General features: G+C 36.0%; 2 protein-coding genes across 3 annotated transcripts; one reads left to right on the top strand and one right to left on the bottom strand.

Moving 5' to 3' along the window:
* Positions 1-4,682: 4,682 nt before the first annotated feature.
* LOC125591918 (putative lysine-specific demethylase JMJ16) lies at positions 4,683-9,509 on the bottom strand. The gene is made up of 7 exons (XM_048766848.1): positions 9,328-9,509; positions 9,157-9,169; positions 8,892-9,062; positions 5,908-7,240; positions 5,725-5,828; positions 5,434-5,631; positions 4,683-5,343 (listed from the first exon to the last, which is right to left on the bottom strand). Exons 1-7 carry the CDS (start codon positions 9,507-9,509, stop codon positions 5,026-5,028), a joined length of 2,319 nt encoding a protein of 772 aa, XP_048622805.1. The 3' UTR covers positions 4,683-5,025.
* A 5,547-nt stretch (positions 9,510-15,056) lies between these two features.
* Positions 15,057-20,871, top strand: LOC125591667 (low-specificity L-threonine aldolase 1-like). 2 transcript variants are annotated; one of them, XM_048766260.1, is made up of 6 exons: positions 15,057-15,219; positions 15,601-15,811; positions 19,373-19,825; positions 19,902-20,013; positions 20,483-20,533; positions 20,626-20,871. In XM_048766260.1, the coding sequence occupies exons 1-6, from the start codon at positions 15,129-15,131 to the stop codon at positions 20,653-20,655; spliced, it is 948 nt and encodes a 315-aa protein (XP_048622217.1). In that variant the 5' UTR covers positions 15,057-15,128; the 3' UTR covers positions 20,656-20,871. The 2 variants fall into 2 exon arrangements, with proteins under 2 accessions (XP_048622217.1, XP_048622216.1); XM_048766259.1 differs by lacking the exon at positions 20,626-20,871 and having other exon boundaries at positions 20,483-20,590.
* The last annotated feature ends 645 nt before the right edge of the window (positions 20,872-21,516 follow it).

Genomic DNA, 21,516 nt, shown 5'->3' with positions numbered 1-21,516 from the left:
GATAATTCTACCAAAATATCTAGATTTTTTTATCTTCTGGAGGTGGAGTTTTTCTAGACACTTTCTAGAATTTGGGTTGGGCTAAACATGATTAGTGAGTTGTTAGCCCAATAATATGACCCAAATCAAGTTTAATTTTCAACACCCCCTCTTAAACTTGATTTGGTTACTCCGAGTAAGCTCCTCATCTTGATAAAGTCTTCTCGCTTGAGTGGCTTGGTGAAGATATCAGCTACTTGATCATTTGTCTTCACATACTCTAACTGCACATCCATCTTGGTAACACATTCTCTAATGTAGTGATAACGAGTATCGATGTGCTTACTCCGATCATGGAAGACTGGATTCTTCGCCAATGCTATTGCCGACTTGTTATCCACACAGATCTTCGTTGGCTCCTCTTGTGATAGGTTCAACTCCTTTAGCAAGTTTCGTAACCAAATAGCATGGCAAACACATGAAGTAGCTGCCACATACTCCGCTTCACAAGTAGAAAGAGTGACAATTGGTTGCTTCTTTGACATCCATGTGAAAGCGGTTTCTCCAATGAAAAACACGAAGCCACTTGTGCTTTTCCGGTCATCTACATCTCCACCCCAATCGCTATCGCTATATCCAACAAGCTTGTAATCGCCAGAAATAGAGTAATACAAGCCAAAGTTGATTGTACCTTTGATATAGCGTAGGATCCTCTTGGCTGCCTTGAAATGAGTTGTTGTTGGATGCTCCATGTATCGACTCACAACTCCAACTGCGTGTAGGATGCCGGGCCTTGTGCACGTTAGATATCGTAAGCTTCCAACCAAACTCTTAAAGAGTGTTGGATCCACACTCTCTCCTTCTTCTTCTTTTGATAACTTGACTCCACATTCCATTGGCGTGCAAACTGGATTTGAGTCATCCATCTTGAACTTCTTAAGAACCTCTTTAGCATAACCTTCTTGAGTAATGAAGATTCCATTTTCTTCTTGCTTTACTTCAATGCCAAGGTAGTATGACACCAATCCAATGTCGGTCATCTCGAACTTCTTTGTCATCTCCATCTTGAAATCTTCAAACATAATCGGATTGTTGCCAGTGAAAATCAAGTCATCAACATATAAACATGCAATCAATAGATCATTATTTTGAGTTTTGATATAAAGTGCATGCTCATATGGACACTTGATGAATCCTTTCTCCTTGAAGTACTTATCAATCCGAGTGTTCCATGCTCTTGGTGCTTGTTTTAATCCATAAAGCGCCTTCTTTAGCCTTAAGACTTTGTCTTCTTCTCCTTTGACTATATAGCCTTGTGGTTGCTCAATGTAGACTTCTTCCTTAAGGTCTCCATTTAAGAAGGCTGATTTTACATCCATTTGATGTATCCTCCAACTCTTTTGGGCTGCCAATGAAATGATTAGTCTAACCGTTTCTAAGCGAGCAACTGGAGCAAATACCTCATCATAGTCGATCTCGGCTCTTTGACTATAGTCTTTTGCCACCAATCTTGCCTTGTACCTTTCAACTTCTCCTTTAGAGTTCTTCTTTGCCTTGTACACCCACTTCACACCAATTGCCTTGTGTCCATTTGGAAGTGAAGCTAACTCCCATGTATCATTATTTTGAATCGACTTGATTTCCTCATCCATTGCACTTCTCTATGACTTCTTTTCTTGGGCTTCTTCAAAGTTCATAGGCTCGCAATCCGCAAATAGACAAAATAGAGTAATATTGTCTTGATTTTCGGTTACCTCGTAGATGTCTTGTAGACTTCTAAAACGTGGAGTCCTTTCACTTGAGCTTTCATCTCCTTGAGAACTTGTTGGTGGTGAAGTTGGTGGTGTAGCTGGCTCTTCTCTCGGTTGCTCCACATTGTCTTCTTCAAAGGATGGAAAGAAGTTGTAGTCTTCATTATTTGATTTCCAATCCCATTCTCCTTCTTCATCAAAGATGACATTCCTAATAATGATTGTTTTCTTTGTTTCAGGATTGTAGAGCTTGTAGCCTTTGGAGTTAGCGTCATACCCAATGAAGATGTACTTCTCACTTTTATCATCTAGTTTGCTCTGCTTTTCGTCTGGAACATGAGCGTAAGCAATGCTTTCAAAGACTTTTAAGTGCGACACACCGGGCTTCCTTTCGCTCCAAGCTTCTTGTGGTGTCTTTCCTAAAATACTTTTTGTTGGAGCGGTTTGATATATAAACCGCACAAGCAACTGCTTCCGCCCAAAACTCATTTGGTAGCTTCTTACTCTTGAGCATGCTTCTTGTCATCTCAAGTATTGTCCTATTCTTTCTTTCAGCTACTCCATTTTGTTGAGGGGTTCTTGGCACTGTTAACTGTCTCCGGATGCCATTATCTTCACAATATTTCAGAAACTCTTTGGACATAAATTCTCCTCCTCGATCCGATCTCATGGACTTGATCTTAAGATAACTTTCCTTCTCAACATGGGCTTTGAATTTTTTAAAATTTTCAAACACTTCTGATTTTTGTTTCAAAAAGTAAACCCATGTTTTTCTTGAAAAGTCATCGATAAAGAGAAGGAAATAGTTACTCTTACCAAGTGAACTTGGTTTGATAGGACCACATACATCTGTATGTATGAGTTTTAGTGGCTTTCTTGCTCTTGTCTCCGACTCCTTTGGAAAACTCATCTTGAATTGATTTCCAAGTAAGCAACCTTCACACACTTGATTTGAATGATTTATGCAAGGTAATCCTTTCACCATTTCTTTCTTGGAAAGTAGCTCTAAGCTTCCAAAGTTGATATGCCCAAATCGAAGATGCCAAAGCCAAGATTCCTCCTTGTGGCACATCTTGAGACATCGTTCAATGTCATTTTGAATGTTTAGGACAAACATTCTATTGCTTGACATTGGCACCTTTGTGATGAGATTATTTGCACTGTCTCTTAAAGAAAGGCTATTATCTTTTAGTCGAATGTCATAACCTTTCTCTAAAAGTTGTCATAGGCTCAAGATGTTGGTCTTCATACTTGGAATGTAGTAAACATTGGAAATGAATTGATGATCTCCATTCTTCAAGCGGATGAGAATATTTCCTTTACCTTTCACCTCCATCTTCGATTCATCTCCCAAAGCTACATTGGTTTTCACCGATTCATCGAGCTCCACGAACATGCTTTTATTCCTTGTGATCAATTCTCATCTTGAGAACTTACTCCACAATATCTTCTTTCTTCTTCTTCTTTTCTTCATAAGCTTGTAGTGATCCAAGAAGTTGCTCCATTGTCATAGTCTCCAAGTTTTTTGTCTCTTCAATCACGGTAACAATGTGTTCGAATTTTGAATTCAATGATCTAAGAACTTTCTCCATGATTCTCACATAATCTAACTTCTCACCATTTCTCTTTAGGTTATTAGTAACCGTCAAGACTCTTGAGAAGTAATCTGAGATGAGTTCTCCTTCCTTCATTTGTAACGCTTCAAATTTTCCACTTAGAATTTGAAGACGTACCTTCTTAACTTATTCCGCTCCTTTGTAAGATGTCTGAAGCTTCTCCCATGCTTCTTTGGACGTCCTTGCACCAGCAACCTTCTCAAATGTATCTTCATCTAATCCTTGATAGATTAGAAAGAGAGCCTTCTTGTCTCCCTTCCTTGAATCTCTCAAACCATCCTTTTGTGTTTGAGATAGACCACCATCATTCTCCGGTTCATTGAAGCCTTTCTCGACTATTTCCCACACATCATGTGCTCCTAAAATAGCCATCATCCTAATACTCCAATTGTCATAGTTGCTCTTAGTGAGCAATGGAACTTGGAAGGGAACACCATTGTTTGCCATCTTCAAAAGGAACTTATAGCTCTGATACCACTTTGTTGGAATGAAAAACTTTATAAAGATGGAGAAAGTGTTTAAGTGTTTGAAGAGAAAGACGTTTTGTGAAGAAGAAATATTTTATAACTTAGAAGAAGATTTATTATTACTTGAAAGTTTGTTACAAATTTGATTATTTCTTGGTGATACAAAATGAGAAGAGAGTGGAGGTATTTATAGCCTCAAAAGTACAAAATATCTTATATATTTTAATCTTAAATCTATAAAATTCTACTAAAATATCTTGATAATCTTATCCTAATTATGTAAATAATTCTACCAAAATATCTAGTTTTTTTTTATCTTATAGAGATTTTTCTAGACACTTTCTAGAATTTGGGTTGGGCTAAACATCGTTAGTGAGTTGTTAGCCTAATAATATGACCCAAATCAAGTTTAATTTACAACAGTTATATGTTTTAGATATATAAATATTGACTTTGGAATGTGGTTTCAGGATCAGAATGGTTGTACACCACCAGATAACAATAAGTGATGTACATTACACATTGTCTTGCTTACAAGTAAGAATATTCATCATATTTCTCTGTACTTATAACTTTCTCAAACAAGTGACACTGATATTTATAAGCATTGATTTTTTTTTTTTGGGCAGCAAGCAATGCAAATGATTCAGGAACCAAGCCTAAACCAAACCGGCAAAACCGAAAATGCTCTCTCTTTTTAAATGTTGTTTGTCTAAGTTATATCTAATTGTAAACAATAAGGATCGCTCGATCTGTCAATGCAATTGTCACCCTATAATTTCCTCCATTTTATTATGAAACACCCTCACAGTTGCAAGGAAATTGATTTTTTTCTGGTTTAGAGATGCCACGAGAGCTGAGATTAGAAAAAGGGTAAGTAATTTTTTGATAATCTCTTTCAATTCAATGTACTTTGGACTTTCAAAATAGATGTCAAAACTAGTGTGTGATGTTGAACTGGAAACCAATCCACACATGAATCTTGTTGTAGTTCCCACTAGTGACTAAAGTCTAAAACTAATGGTTTCAAGAGCCTTTAAAGTCTTCTTCCTTTCTTTCTCCTCTGTGTTGTTGTTTCAAGAGACGTAAGAAGAAACAGGCTTCTGGTTATATGTTTCCCTGTTTCCTCTGCAAGGGTGTCCAAAAAGAACGTGCAGGGAGCCTCATCAACTCTGTATGTACACACTAAAAATCAATCTCCTTCCAACTAAATCAGCACCGCTTCTGGATCTCTTCCTTCACAAGTTCGGTCACCAAATCTATGTTAGACTCACTTAAAACCTCTTGAAGTGAGCTTAGTTCCTCCATGTTAGCTTTCTTGAGCAGAACTTTGAGATTAGACTTCGCTCCAGCAGGTAATAGACGTTGTCTGGGAGCTTTCTGGAGATTTCTCACATCTGATGATTGAATGCTTGTGTTGGCTTCTCTGAGAAGAAGAGCATTTGCAGGGAACTGAACCTGTGGCCGCGAGTAAGGCCTGGACTCCCAATACTCTGTGCAAACTCTATTCACGTCTAATGCTTCAATGGCCTGTTTTAACAAATTAGATTATCTATCTGTCAACTAGATTTACAAATGAAGCTTATATTTTCTAGGCAAAGTTGGTTTTACTATTATTACCTGTAGGATTGCAGGTGATGTATATCCAAACATTTCAAAACCGTCAGGACTCCCAGAGGGCTGCAGAGGAGGAAGATCTGGCTTACCGGCTTTGTGCTGCTTACTTATCTCTTGGTTTACTCTATCTCGTACCATCTCCCAGCATCTTGTAGGAGACAAGTGAGCAAACACCTCACTGGGAACACCCTCCAAGTAAACCTAACAAGAAGATCATACCACACAGTTTGTTAATGACCAAGATAATCTAAGGCAATGAAACCTTTTTTTCAGACAAGAAAGATATTAATTTACCATGAACAATGGACTGTTGCGTCCAGCATCAAGAATCTCTGAAACGTAGAAGCTCATCCTCGTCGGATCCAAAACGTTTATGTACTTGACCCGACTACGAAACCCTGCACCAAAGAAGAATAGACATTAAGCACTTTGCAAAATATCATCAATGCATATATGTTTACATAAACAACATGTTACCTTTAGGAAAAATTGCTCGGCGGTTGCACCATGATTTTCCAGAAAGCACAGAACCATAGTTTAGAGGCTCTACATTGCAATTGATTCTCCTCACGACTTTTGCTATACGTGGACCCTTTTGGCGGATGATCCTATCTGGACTATTGTTCTGCGAACAAGACGGTGTCCCTGAGTTACTTCTTATCCCATCAACCACTTCCTGTATAGCCAAAGCTCCAGAGGTTTTGGATTTACAGCTGGTAGGTTTAACACCATCTTGGTTGCTCGTAACACCATCAACTACGGCATTAACTTCCCCATGCGATACAGAACTTGTAACATCCCCTTGCACTGCTCTTTGGTCATTAGTAGGCAATGACATAGTGATTTGTCTATCAGGCAAATAAATTGCTTGCTTTTCTATCATGGGAACAGGAGTTTTGCTAGGCGCTTCCAACGCTAAAACGTGGGTTGGTCTCTCCTGTATTTTCAAATGCTTTCCAGACGAAACTGCATCTCTTTTCTCAGAACCTTGTTTCCTAGGTATGTCATGCTCATCATCACTTAGGAGTATCACATCATCAGGTACACTCTGTGAATTCTTTTTTCCACTTGTGGACTTAGCAGCTGTCATAGAGATGCCTTCTTCTTCTTTGACTGGCTTCATACAGTGGCTTGGTGTTAATTGCTCCTCCTTGACTTTCAGAAGTAACCTCTTTTCTAACCCTCTACTTAGATCTTCTCTCGATGTTACTTTCAACTGTAAATCTTTCCCTAAAAGTGCACCTGCTTGTGGTTCTTCCTCACCAGTCTCCATCTTGCTTCCTGAGAGGTGTTCACTTAAAGCCAATCCCAAATCTTGACGCGCCCATCTATACACAGAACTGAGCTTCCCTTCCACAGCCTCAAGAAGAACATTCAGTTCATCCATATCATACCGAAACAGATAATATTTAGCAACCCACGGACAAGAACACAACTGTTTCACATGAGTCAAACATGAATACTTCTCCGGGGAACAGCGGCAACCAGCAGCGGAGAGGTGCAAATCAAAGAAGCATATACAACACTCTCTCTCGTTGGTAGCATCGAAATTACTATGCATCTTCAACGCAAGTGAAGAGCTGCACAGAAACTCTCTTCTCGTACGTTCCATGTCAATGCGTGCCTTGAGTGTTTTGGCCAAGATCCCATCCTTTCCGCTAAACTCTTTCCACCTCAAGTTATCTATTGTATTCTTCTTTAGCAAGTTGAGCTCCCAGTCGGCTTTCACTACTTCTCTTGCTGCCCCAAGCAAGAGTTTATCATGCGAGATGGACGTTTTATCATCGAATACAAGTGGTGATCTTCCACCCTAGTATTCATATATTTCTCTTTTAATAATAATAATTATGTGTTTGTTATTCTATAGTTAGATATTGTTTTACGTTTTCAATAATTATTCTTTGGTTTATTTTGTCTTCAGTTTAATTCATAATCATTTTTTTGCTTGTATATCTCTTGCTTGTGTATTTTTATGATCTGGATTAATGTTCAGAAAATCAATAGGCTGTAACTAGGTGCTTTTTAGAGGACTAGCGACTAACCGGGTTATTCGGGGCCTAAGCGAGGCTTAGGCGAGGCCTAGGCGTTAACGAATAATTAATCTATTATATATATATTTTACATTTATATGACATACTTTAGTTTTTGAGTTTAGTTATAAAAAATTTTGTGATGAATTATCAAAATTAGATATACAAAATAAAATAAATTAAACAAATTTATAGATTTATACTAACATTATTTCTTAATTTAACATATTTAGACTAAATAGATTAATTTAAATTGATTTTAACCGAGTAAGAACAGTTTGAACCGATTTGAATTGTATAAGCTTTTTGATCAATGAGTAAGATTCGAAAGGATCCAAGTGAGAGAACTATCTCAAAGCGGAAGCAAATGATTCAGAGGAAAAAACAAGTTACTAAATGTAGCAAAACAAAGAGAAAGAAGGAAAGAACCTTTTCAATGAGAGAGGAGACTGGTGAACGGAATCGATCTTTGATTGAGAGGAGTTATGCTTTCAATGGATGACAAGCCGTCCTCTTCCTCGGAGTCTAAGGCGGTGTTTGTTGGAGAAAGACGATAGTTAGTGATGGATTGATTGATTGGACATTCTCTCTCTAAGACACGGGGTTTTGTGTGCTTTACTAGTCTCCCGTATATGAAACGGTGTGTAGTGGAGTCTATAAAGCAAAAAACGGCACGATGGTTGGAAGGATCAGTCTACATAAATGCTGTTTTAATTAGGGGTTGTTTTGCCAAATGGTGTTAAGAAATGAAGGTACGGTTAGAAAACTAATGAAATAATGCTCTTATCAATGTCTCTCGTACTGTAGTGCTCAATCTTAGATTTAGGACTAGATTGGGCATTACATACTATCACAAAATTGGTTAATGCATACCAAAGTCAACTTAATCTATAAATGATGCAAATAAAAATAGTAAATTAACTTAATTGCATCAGGGACATGCTTAAAAAAAAGAAAGAGACCAAAAAACACAAAATTACATAAGCATCACTAATTAATAGTTAAATACTATCATCTGATATACATCTTCAAATGTCTTAAATAGAGAGACCAAAAGCATATATAGAGAGACCAAAAGCACAAAGTAATAAGTAATATCAGTTAAGTACTACTACATCCGACACACATCTTCAAATGTCTTAAATAGAGACCAAAAGCACACAATACATAAGCATCACTAATTAATAGTTAAATATTTCCATCCGATACACATCTTCAAATGTCTTAAATTACTAAATAGCTAATCAACTAGTGGGGGAAGAGCAGAGTCCACAGTTTTTGTACGTACCACCTAGGACTAGACAACTCCATAGCTTATGAACTCCTAATCATTCAGGATCTCTTCTTAGAAGCCGCCAATGCTGAAGCCGTTTCATCTTCAATCTAGCAATCACCTTGGGTGCTCAATGTTCATGTAGCCTCGTTTATTACTCGTCTCACAACAGCTTGGCAGTGATAAGGCTCACCAGTCCTAGCCTTGGATAAGTCCTTGTATGCTATGTAAATGACAGCAGCTTTAGACTTGAGACTTGTGGGCTCCTTATCATCGAGAGATTCTATGACCACTTGGACAATCTCCAACTCAAAGTTGGAGAGATCTTTCTGCAACAACGAGACTTTGTATCATCACCAAGTATGTTATTGATACATCACCAAGTATGTTATTGATATGCAAAGTGGAGAACATAAACCTTACAGCTGTAAACCACCTATGGGAATCACAAATTGCAAGTTCCACGTACAAAGAAATCCAATCAAATTGCAACTCAGATTCATTCAACTACCAAAAAAAACATATATTAGTAATTTAGTACTACGTCAAAAGCAAAATTGATGCATGCAAGTGACCACAATAAAAGTATATTACCATGTAAAACGCTTTGTGTCACTGAAACCAATCTCAGAGGAAGGCCATGGAATTACTGACTTGATCCAGCCAAGCAATCTGTCTTGGTAGGTAGCAGACAATGGTTTGGTATGTGGACGTAAAAAGGAGTTGACTCCTTCTTCGAAGTATTGGTCCCTATGTGATATGTCAAATATAGTCATCAAAAGTAGTGAAATTGATTAATGTATCAACAAAGCAATCTTTACCTTTAGGTCTAGAGATGGGGCATGTCAAATCTAAAATGCCAAGACATTCTTGCAACAGATAGAAACAAACGAAACTCTTTGAAGCTATCATCGAGAGATTCTATGGCTACGTGGACAATCTCCAACTCAAAGTTGGAGAGATCACTCTCCAGCAACAAATATTATTTATATTATTTCTATTATTGGCCATATTGATCGTAATTTTGATACTTTTTGTTTGGTGCTTTATCATAAATAAGTAATTATTTTAATTTTGAAATTGTGAATTTGTTGTGCAGTCTAGGTAAACCAAAAAAATGATTTGCATGACTATTTTAGAAAGTTGATTGTGCTTATATAAAGGAATATTCAGTTATTCATCGTTTCACTCTATGAATGTTCTTGTATTTGATTTAGTTTGTTATGTAATTATTGGTTTTCATCTCAAGTTGTCCAATTTTATATGATTTTTGTGCTTTTATTATTTATTTCATAATTGTAATTGTATTTGTTTAAGTTGTCCAAGTTGTTCCTCTTTGGACTCTATGGACTTCCTTTCTTAAACCTGGGTGAATTTCTCATAATTCAGGTTTCCAAGGACATTAAATATGCTGATAAGCAGCCTATAATACCATGGGGGTCCAAGGTAAGAGATTCCTTATGAGTCTACTTTCCACTCAAATTTTTTTATGTTCATCGTTCAAAAGCATATTATAATCATGATTTGTTGACCCATCTTGTTACAGGTATTCCAAGTCTTCCAGAAATGATATGTTGATCAACCTAGCAATAGCAACTGTGTTTGTAAGTACTTCAGAAGAATAATGTTGAAACTTTTTAGGAATGTGAATTTTGTGTATTCATGCTGTAAAAGTTTCTTGTTTCTCCATATCTATGCATATATGTGATATCTTGCATATTTCCATTGTGTTATCCATTCACTCATGTGCATTTTGATCATATAGACTAGGATTTAACCATGTTTAGGTTGCATTTTGCATGCATGGGTCTTAATTGGGTATTGGAGTATCACATGGAGTTCTTGGGGACATTTGAGTGCGTTTGGAGCTCAAAAGAGGTGATTAAGGTGATCATTGGACGAGCAGTGCATGGGAACGACCCTACCGGAGCGACGCCATGAACTCGCTCGCCATTTACGCTTCAGAGCGACCTTGCAAGAGCGAGACCCCAAGGTCGCTCGCCATTTACGCTTCGGAGCGACCTCCTAGAGCGACAAGGCGAAGTCGCTCCAGCTCCTAGAGCGACCTCACCACAGCGACACCCAGAGGTCGCTCGGGTTGTGTCGATTTGAGAGCGACGAACAAGCCGGGTGCGACGTCCAACAGCGACTACCTGAGGTCGCTCCCAGCACCCAGAGCGACGTCCGAGGTCGCTCTGCGTCGTCTATTTGGTCGAACTTATGATTTATCAAGGGCTTTTTGGTCATTTTGTTATGCACGTTTTACACTTTCTAAACCTATGTTTAAGTACCTTTTGTAAGCCACTGGAGGCTGATTATCTTTTGATCTTAAGAAAACCAGAAAAAAACCTATTGGAAAGTTCATCTTTTTGATTCAATTGATCATTTTTGTTATTGCAGTCTTGTTGTTTTCATATCGATTCTCTGTATTTCTCTACATGATTAATCTGAAATCCAATATGGGTTTAAGAGAAATCATGGAGATTAGTGAGTAATCACCTTTTGAATTCATGGGTTAGGGAGATTAAGGGTGATTAGGTTAGAGCTAGGATGTTTTAGTGTAGATCATTCTTAGTCCTTGCTAGTAGAGTATTCATAATGTATCCTCTGAGTTGGTCTCTCAAAAGTTGATCCTTAGGCATTTTCCACCCAAAGATGTTTGATGAAATGCCTGAAACAACTCTTTTAAGCTTTTACCATATTTTGCCAAAGACATTTGTTGTTAGAAGTGCTAAGATAGCCATTAGACTTGTTAGTAATGATTGCTTTCGTATTATTCAACCAAGACATTTGATGTTTGAAATGTGTTAGTAAATGAATATTCATCTAGACATAGAGCTTGTTTAGAACTGTGTCTAAGCTTAAGGTTGATAGTTTGATTGATCGTTTGCCATCTTTAGTTCGAAACTTGATCACCCAAGGTCTAATCCCTATTCCCATGAGTTCTCTTTTCCCTTAATCAAGAAAGTTACTTCATTTATCGCTTTTATTATCCTGCAATTGCATTAGCATTAATCATTAGTTTAGAAATCTTTTAAATCACCGGTTGCACTTAGATTAAGTGAGTATTTGCATTCTCAGTGCTTTGAAATCCCTTAGAATTGGTTCGACAACCTTTTATACTACATCATTTGTCTTAGGAGCCTTGAAAACTCCTAACATCAATCTGAGATTTGAAATGTTAATATCTCAATCATATATGAATCTCTCTCTGTTTCTGTTTCTCTCTTTTTTTCCTTTGCAGAGTGCATGGATTGCCATCCAACGTAGCGTTGAATACAAACCACTGCAGTTCATGTCTTTTGTATTTATGTACATAATTTTTGAGAAATTAAAATCCTTTGAAGCACCTTCATCTCCAACATTAACGTGAGTTTTGATAAAATTTAATGCCTTATGTTTAGTGTCAATGCACCTGGTGGCAGTGTTGACTAACATTGATGTTGAGACTGGCTGCAGGAGGAAGGGGCAGAAAATGGACGGGATTGAGAATGGGAAAGAGGCTTCTTCGGTCTCTTTCATTAGTTTTTGGCTCTATTCTTTTTGCATCTTTGATATGTCAATATATCAACACTCTGCTGTTTTAAAGAATTTGTTTTGTGTTGGCACTAGCTGGTATTTGTTTTACTTTAATTCAAAGAAAGCTGCTTATGTGATATCAATACAGCTCACAGTGTCAAAGTTTTATACTTTTGGATTATCATATTTGTTAGATTTAGTTATTAGATAACTCATAGATCTTTTACTTGATTATATTCTATGTTAAACTCTTTGTGAATCATGCTTTTCAGGCCTATACCGGGATCTTAAATGTGATCGAGTACATGGGAAGCTCTATAGCCATTGCTCTTTACAATAACCAGGTTAATGTTCTTGCCTACGCCCACATCTCTCTTCACTCAAAACCTTCCCTGTAAAAATTGGGTTTTAGTCTTTTAGATCATCAGGCAAGTGTTGGCTTAAACGTCAACAAACAGCACTAGTTTTGTTAGGTTGTAGATGACTGACTTGTAATAGGTATTTCAGTATATGTACTCTTACTTGAATGAAAATCAGATGCACAAGTTTAGCCATAAAATGAGAACTCCTACATTGAATTTTGCAATAATCTCCAAACCAACACAGTTAACATAGATAGAAGGCTCTGGTCCCCTAATAGTTCCAACAGTAGTAACTGTAAACTAGGCTTTTGATATTGTAATAAGAAATAAATCAAGAGTGCTAACGTTGATACCTTGTTGCAGGAACTTATAGCGACGGCTTCATCAGTTTTGATGCTCTATGCCATGTGGCCGTTAGATGTCAACCATTGTCCATTGAGATGTTCTTTTCTTGGGAGAGATGTGTTTCAAAAATAAATAATGTATTCGCAATTAATCTTGGTACTCCAAATTAAGCTTTATGTTTGCTTAATTTAGTTTTCTTTTTGCCTTTGTAATAGATTGGCTATATTTTAGTTATATTATATTTAGTATAATTTAAACGTTTCCTAAATAAATTATGTAGCATATAGTATACACATAATTTGTTCGAAATTACAAATCATTTGTTGAGAATGATTTGATCTATAATCTATTAGAAAAAATAGCGTGTTAAGGAAACACATGCCGTGTAAGTTATACGATAATAGCATGTTGTAATTATTTTTTGGAGGGTCAACTGATAACATGTTATTGAGTTCACATTAGTATAATGCCATTTTAAAACGGGTTACATAAACGTTCTTGTTTTAAACTCCAAACTATTAATTGGTGGGAGAAAAATTCTAATAAGAAACTTCGTCAACCCTCATGGCCTCATCAACCATATATATATTTTAATAATTAAAAGTTACCTGGCTGAGTGAGATGTTTTATTGCAAGCTAAAACAATTTTAAAAGAAAAAGTACGTATCGAAAACTTTCATGCAACATTTGAAGAGTTAATGTTTCACCAATCCATGCATAATCTCATATTTCATATTCTAAAGTTCGTTGAACGTTTACTGCAGCGTCACCACTCCAAAAATGAAATATACAAACTTATTATCATTACAGATCGCTCTCGTTGCTGGAAAGTTTTCGTTATGATTTATGAAATATGTCTTATTGGTTCGACCAGTAAAAGTGTCTGGCGGGTAAACTGAGTTCGATCGTCATCGAAAGTTCAATTTCCACTCAGATTTTTTCTTAACTATTTGGTGTAGGGCCACTACAAAACAATTGTATATACGTATAGCGTATGCTTTCACAATTATTGAAGAAAGAAAGAAAGAAAGAAAGAAAGAAAGAAGAAGAAAGTCCCATATGAATGAAATAAACATATAGCAAAGTCTCAAAATTTGGTGTCACGCTTATAACGATTGTATAATTTTAGTTTATTGTAGAGAAGAAAAATGAAAAATAAAAAAGAATAAAATCTGGAAAAATCCGATAGAGACGGAGACGCCATGATCCATGAGAGTAGAAGTGAAACGTGGGACCTGACTCAATTTATATCACAGTCACATTTCTATAAATAGGAGAGACATGCATGAAGGTATGGAGTCACAGCTGCTCCACACTAAGTTTAGAGACTTTGAAAAAGTATTGACGACTAGTGGGTGAGAGACATCTTCTCTACTTAAGTCTTTCTTACTAATCAAGTGGTACGTTCCATTTTTCCATCTTCTTCTTCCTTCTAAAAATGAATAAACAAATCTAGGTGTTTTAGAACTAATGGTAGGAAGATTTGTAAATGATACACCTTAATTAATTGGTGCTTTAGTTATAGCATGTCTCCATGTATATTTGATATCCGTTCCATCATAGATCATTGTTTCTCCTTAAATTCGTAATATATATATAGCATATTATGAATATTTGAGACTATACCAATATAAAGGAAATTTATACAGGAAACAGAATAAAATTTACATATGTGTGTATTGTCATTACAAAATCATGTTTTGTCTTTTTCTGCATCATACTTGTCTTCTTTCGTAAATACGTGGTGAGAAATAGTTATCCAACTTATGGTATGACAGATCATTGATATAGTCATTATGAAAAAACTAGTATAAGTTTTGACAAATATAATAAAAGACCTTACAATTTAGATCAATTGAAAGTGAACAATATAAAACTTTGGTTCATCGATACGGTCGAGGATAATAAGAAGACAACAACTATCTCGTGAATAGCATTTTGCCTTGGAAACACATGTACTTGTGCTTCCCATATGGTACCCAACTTCGTCGTTTTCTTTTAAGTTCCAGTGCCAAACGTTCCTAAATTCTAAAGGGTTCCTGGCAGCCAAATGATAGCTTTGGCCTAACAGATTCTGTGTTTGTATATTATCCTTTTTCTTAACATGCAAACCTGGAACTTTCCTTAGCTTCCAGATGCTTTTTTAAAGAAAATGTTTTAATTATTGTGATGTGTTATTTTGGTGTTAGGCCGCAACAAGCTTATTTAATCAAGCTCAAGTTGGAATCAGAAACAAGAACATCCTTCTTCATTTACACAGGTACTCCTCCGGTTCTATATGATTCAAATCTCAAGCTGCATGATCATCATGCTCAACACAATAATTATTCTAAATACTTTTTTTACTACTACTACTACTACTAGTACTCGTTTTCTGTCATGAATCATGAAGTGGATGGTCCATAACCTAGACCATACAAGTTCAAGACTAGAGTTCATTGGGGGTTTACATCCAGCCACATGGAAGACCCATTCAAACTTAGTCTTTATGAGTTTGACCATGTCATTATGTAAAGTATCTATGTAATCAATTCTCCCTTTGACTCCACCTTGTATGAACCACTATATATAGTGGTGTAAGCAATAAGAAATATACAACACATTCTCACAAATCTTCTCTCAAATCTTAACATGTTATCAGCACGAGACTCTCTCCACCTGAGCAATCCCATCCGCCGGCGATCATCTCTTTTCCGGCCATCTCTTCCGGCCCTCAGCCTTGCTCCGCCGGCCAAGTCTGTCCCTCTCACGGTTTTCCGGCCAGCTCCTCCACCTCTCTCTCAACCAGCTCATCCGCGGATTAGCTCTCTCTCACGGTGGTCCATTCAGATCAATTTGGTGTTTTCTAAAAGGTAAACTAATCTATCCATAAAATCTAAGAACACCACATATCTGAATCCTGATTATTAGATCTATTTGAATCATAAAACTTATAAAAATCTATATATCTAAAATTATCACATATATTAATCTTGAATCTAAGATCTATATGAATCTTGATTCTAAAATTATTTGAATCTCTAAGATCTAAGAATCTCTAAAAACTTATAAAACTTATTAATAATCTAAGATCTATATGAATCTTGATTCTAAGAACTATTTGAAATTATAAAAGATATTAGAGAAAATCATAAACCCCTTTTAGCTAGCAAGCCTTAAAATCAGTTCTCCTTTCTCCTATTTTGATCCGGCCTTAAATCCGGATTGACTAAAGGATTGAATCCCATAATCTTTGTTTGGCCGTATTACCGGCTGTATAGCCGGATGAATAAGCTGGCCATCAAAATCTTAATCCCATTCGATGTGCTTACCGATCCAAATCGGCCCTTATCCACATCAAAATCTCAAATCCCCTTGTTTGTTTTATAACCGGATATGTATCTTGATGGCCATTATACATATCAATTCCCTAAATCCTTTTTGCTTGATTTTTATCAATCCCCTGAACTCTAAGCAATAATCGGCTGAACCCCTAAATCCAAATCCGGCCATGATTTTTTTTTCCGGCCATGACCTTTTCCGGCCACAATCTTTTCAGCCATAATCTTTCAGTCAAACCCAAAGATATCAAAACTTAAATCCTAAATCAATGCATATCTTTGACCATTGATGTTTTATATTGTAACTGATCAAAATTTAAAACTTTTATGATTGTTTTAAATGCATATCTTTGACTAGGTAGTATTTATCAAAATATTATAACATATAGTCTTGATTTAAATAGTTATGACATAGGCTAAAATAAATACTAAGTTGAAATCATTTGATCACATAGTTGTTTGTCAAAATTTATCTAAATCTAAACCGGCCTTGAAATCGGTTCATTATAGTTTCAACAAATGATATAAATTTATCTTGATCTAAAAACCAACCTTGAAAACTGATTTTGTGATGATTGAATTATATATTGATCATATATACATACCTGATAGCATCTATTAGATCAAACATGGATTAGTAAATTGTTAGATCATACACATATCATGAACTGATCATTTCCATGCATCCGCTTGTCATATAGTTTTATTAAAACTGAGCATGCATACATATAATAGATCATTCTAATCATGGGGCATTTAAAATAAATCTAAATTGGTTCATATTGCTTGCATCTAATTAGATTAAATCGGTTATTTTTAAAGTTAAGCATGTTTGTTTAATTTGAAAACATAAACCAGCTTTGAAACCGATTGATTGAAAATCTAATTGAATTTGTTCTAGACATATCCTGAAAATTATAAAATTTTCTTGTTTTGGTTTACCCTGTAAAAGGGGGAAAGAATCGGTTTTTGCTTTATGATATTTGAAAACCAAATATCCTCATGCATTAGGAATCACATATAGATTGTTTAAGTCCAATGCTTAGTTCTGAACATGCATTCAGCTATTTCTTGATCCATGCATTTGCTTGATTTCATCCATCTTGCTTGATCTCATTTAATAAAATGATGATTGATCCTTATTCAGATTCTAAAAGGCCTTAATACCCTATACATATAATCAATCCAATTTGAATTATAATTAAAAGGATTACTAGATGCAATGATCAATTGATCATTCTCATACTAAGATTGCTTAAGCAAATAGATTATATGATTTGGGGGAAAGCCTTATTGAAATCATATACATAGATTTATTCTATTGCTTACATAGAATTCTAAGTGCTTGAATTACTCATTAAATATTCAGATGTCGAGATTTGAACCCTCAGATTACTCTGCCCTAAATCTCTCTGGAGATAATTACCTAGAATGGGTAAAGAATACTCTTGTTGCCCTGAGATCCAGAGGACTCGGACAATGCATCAATGAGTACAATGATATCATTGACAGTGAAAGGCATAGAGCTATAACGATTATTCGTTATCATCTCACTGTGGAATTAAGAGACCTGTATCTCCATGTTGAGGATCCTTGTGACCTTTGGTTACAGTTAAGGAAAAGGTTCAAACCGGTATCGTGGCAAAAGGCCAACCATGAATGGGAGATCCTCAGATTCCAGGATTTTGAATCCGTGGACAAATATAATTCTGCTCTGATGGATATTGCTTATAGTCTTGAACTATGTGGTGAAAAGATAACACATTATTCTTTATTATATAAGACCTACTCCACATTCCATCCAAAGGATGTGTTGTTGCTACACACGGCTAAGAAGTTCACCACTCATAATGACCTTTTGTCACATATTTTGGCTTCTGAACAAAGAAAGCAGAAAATCAAAGATACCATCAACATATTTGACAAGCTTCAGAAAAGATACATTGAGCTAAAGAATAATGAGATGAGGCCTCCTATAGCTAATGAAGCTGAAGTTGAGCGCCATATGGCAACACATGCATTGTGAAGGCCATATTATATAATTGCCTTTTGACATTCTCATTTTCATGTTTTCTGAGTTTATGTTTCATGAATTGTTTTGATACTTTGCTTTATACACGACTTCATCAATAAAATGAATTACTTTGAGTTCATCATTATCTTATTCAAATTATTGTTTGATAAGAAACTATATCTATATGTCTTTATTGTGCCAAGATAAATATGATTGAGGATTAATACCCCAACTCACTTTTCCAAAGAGTTCAAAGAAGTCTTTGACAAATGGCACGACATGTTCTGCCATCCAGGCTCAGTTATAAAATACTCTTGAACTCAACTGGACATTCCTTGAAAAAAAGGAAAAGAAGCTCGACCAAGGCTTTGCCTAAATGGCATTATATTCACCCTATATTTTTTATACATTCCTTCTTAATGTTCTGACTAATATTTTATTATACTAAGATATTCTAAGACTTTTCCTTCAAATGATGTTAAGAAGGAAGGGAACATTTTAATATTCTTCTCATCCTAATCTCTAATATTTAAAAGCAACAATTAGAGCATGATTAACGTTAGAGTTCTTAGGTTTTTTTTTGTCTAATTTAAAAAAAAATTAAAAACGAACCAATCACGGACCGCCACGTGTCAGTGGGGTCCACGAACAGTACAAAAACCCAACTAAAGTAACCTCTTGCAGAAGAGGAGAAGGAGTCTGGTTTTAAAAAAAAGGTGGGGTCCACCTCTTAAGAGCCCACTTAAGAGGAAGGGTTAATGATGGCCTTAGTGAGATTCGTACTGACGTTTTACATTTTAATAGGAGATTTATTGGTCTGTCCCCAAAGACCAGTTCAAACGTTCAATTACTGGAAAGTGAAATGTCAAGGGTTTTTCCTTCTGATCATGACAGTCAAAACTGTTGAAACATATTATTAAGAAAAATCATAAACAATTAGGAAGTCTTTACCTTATATAACAGGTTAGGGTTTTAAATTTGATAAGGATTGATTTTTTTCTAAAAGTTTTTAATGTTTTTTTAGTTATTAATGCTTTTGTTCATCCTTTTCTAAATCTTTGCCTTATATAACACGTTAGGGCTTTTAAGATGGTGACAAGAAGTGTGGATCTACGATCAGACACCGTGACAAGACCCACTGATGCTATGCGCGAAGCAATGGCTAGTGCAGAAGTGGACGATGACATCCTTGGCTACGACCCAACAGCTCGACATCTTGAAGAGGAGATGGCTAAGATGATGGGTAAAGAGGCAGCTCTCTTCGTGCCATCCGGCACAATGGGGAATCTAATATGCGTTATGGTTCACTGCGAAGTGAGAGGCAGCGAGGTGATTCTTGGAGACAACTCCCACATCCATGTTTACGAGAATGGAGGGATATCAACAATAGGAGGCGTGCATCCCAAGACAGTCAAGAATGAAGAAGACGGGACGATGGAGTTGGGGGCTATAGAAGCAGCTATTAGAGACCCTAAAGGAAGAACGTTTTATCCATCTACAATGTTGATTTGCTTGGAGAACACACACGCCAAGTAAGTGTCGCATGCACACGTAAATCATACTTGCATGCTATATTAGCTAGTAGTCTCTTATGAGGTTTTGATGCAGCTCTGGTGGGAGATGTTTGAGCGCTGAATACACAGATAGTGTTGGAAAGATTGCGAAGAGACATGGACTGAAGCTTCATATCGATGGAGCTCGCCTCTTTAATGCTTCCATTGTAATATCAGTCATCTACTTAATTTATCTCTTTTTTTTTGGTTAAATTTATCTCTTTTTTATAACAATCCACAGTATAACACGTTTGAACTAGGATTGTGACATATAAACGCAATTATTATATGTAAGAGAAATATCTTTAGATAGCAGTAAATTAAATTTTTGATCAAAAAATTAATACAAATAAAAAATTCACTAAAATATCATTAAAATTTTTAAATATAATTTTTGTTTTTTTTCTATAGGCTTGGGTTTAATAATTTATGTTTAAGGCTTAGTATTTAGTAGGTGGAGTTATGGTTAAATAGGATGTATGGTTTTAGTGATTTTATCGATTAATAAAAGTAATTTTGGGAAATTTTCTTTTTGAATGCTATTTTGTGATAAAACTTAAAAATTGTTATTTATGAGATTTGCTACTTTTTATAAACCATAGACTAAAATGTTATGAAACAATTTTTTTTCTGTAGGCACTTGGAGTTCCAGTCCATAGGCTTGTAGAGGCTGCTGACTCTGTTTCGGTACCGTCTTCTCTCTTTCTAACATCTGAAAAAAAAGTTTAGATAAAAGATAACTGAGACATTAGCTCACACATGTACATACTATGTTTCAGGTGTGTCTCTCTAAAGGTCTTGGAGCTTGAAAGTTCAGGGACTACCAGATATAAGAACTAAAACACAAGATACCAAGAACGCTTTCTTGTATATTAGAAATCTGTTAAACAATCTTCCTAGATCTGTTTAATCCGAATTACTCTCAGTCACACACGACTAGAGACGGACCAATTCCTAATCTATCAAAACAGAAAGCACGAGCTACACCTTCAAGTACTCGTCTTTCTTAAGCTCTCAAGAACAAACCTCTTGCTCTAGCTTTTCAATCAATAAACGGCTAACGACGATATCCACAAAGTAATCAGGTTATATACCCTTAACACAATACCCTAGTTGCCTAAATATTGTGATAAGCCCAAATCTTCCAAATCTTCTTTGCTTCACGCCAAAGTAACATCTTGGAACCAATGAGATATTGACACGTCATCATCTCATAACCGACTTGTAACAGCAAGTCACACTTCCTATATTGTGCATAACACATCCTCTGTTTCTCAATCCGACAAGCTGCTTTTCTTGAGCTTACATTCTCCCCCTTTTTATCTGAATGTGACAACCTATGCAACCTGCAATGTAAACATCCACGCAGCACACATATCCAAGACAAAGAAACTACTCAACCAGTGATCATCAACTGAGAACATATTTTTTAAATAAGTTGCACACGGAATTGATAAAAGCATAGTCGAAACACATAGTCTGAGTCTTAAATAGTACAAGCTGGATTAAAACTTAAAGTATCATTAAGCAATAAGACATGATCATCCTACGCGTACGCGTCTTCCTCATCTTCATCCTGCTCATCGTTTTCTTCAACCCCTGGATGAGCAACATGTTGCTCATAGTCTCCCCCTGCATAGGTGCACATTTAGAGAAAAATCATTCGTTAG

The sequence above is a fragment of the Brassica napus genome, chromosome C8 (assembly GCF_020379485.1).
Source record: "Brassica napus cultivar Da-Ae chromosome C8, Da-Ae, whole genome shotgun sequence".
Classification (NCBI taxonomy): Eukaryota; Viridiplantae; Streptophyta; class Magnoliopsida; order Brassicales; family Brassicaceae; genus Brassica; species Brassica napus.
This window is presented reverse-complemented; position numbering and strand designations above follow the sequence as displayed.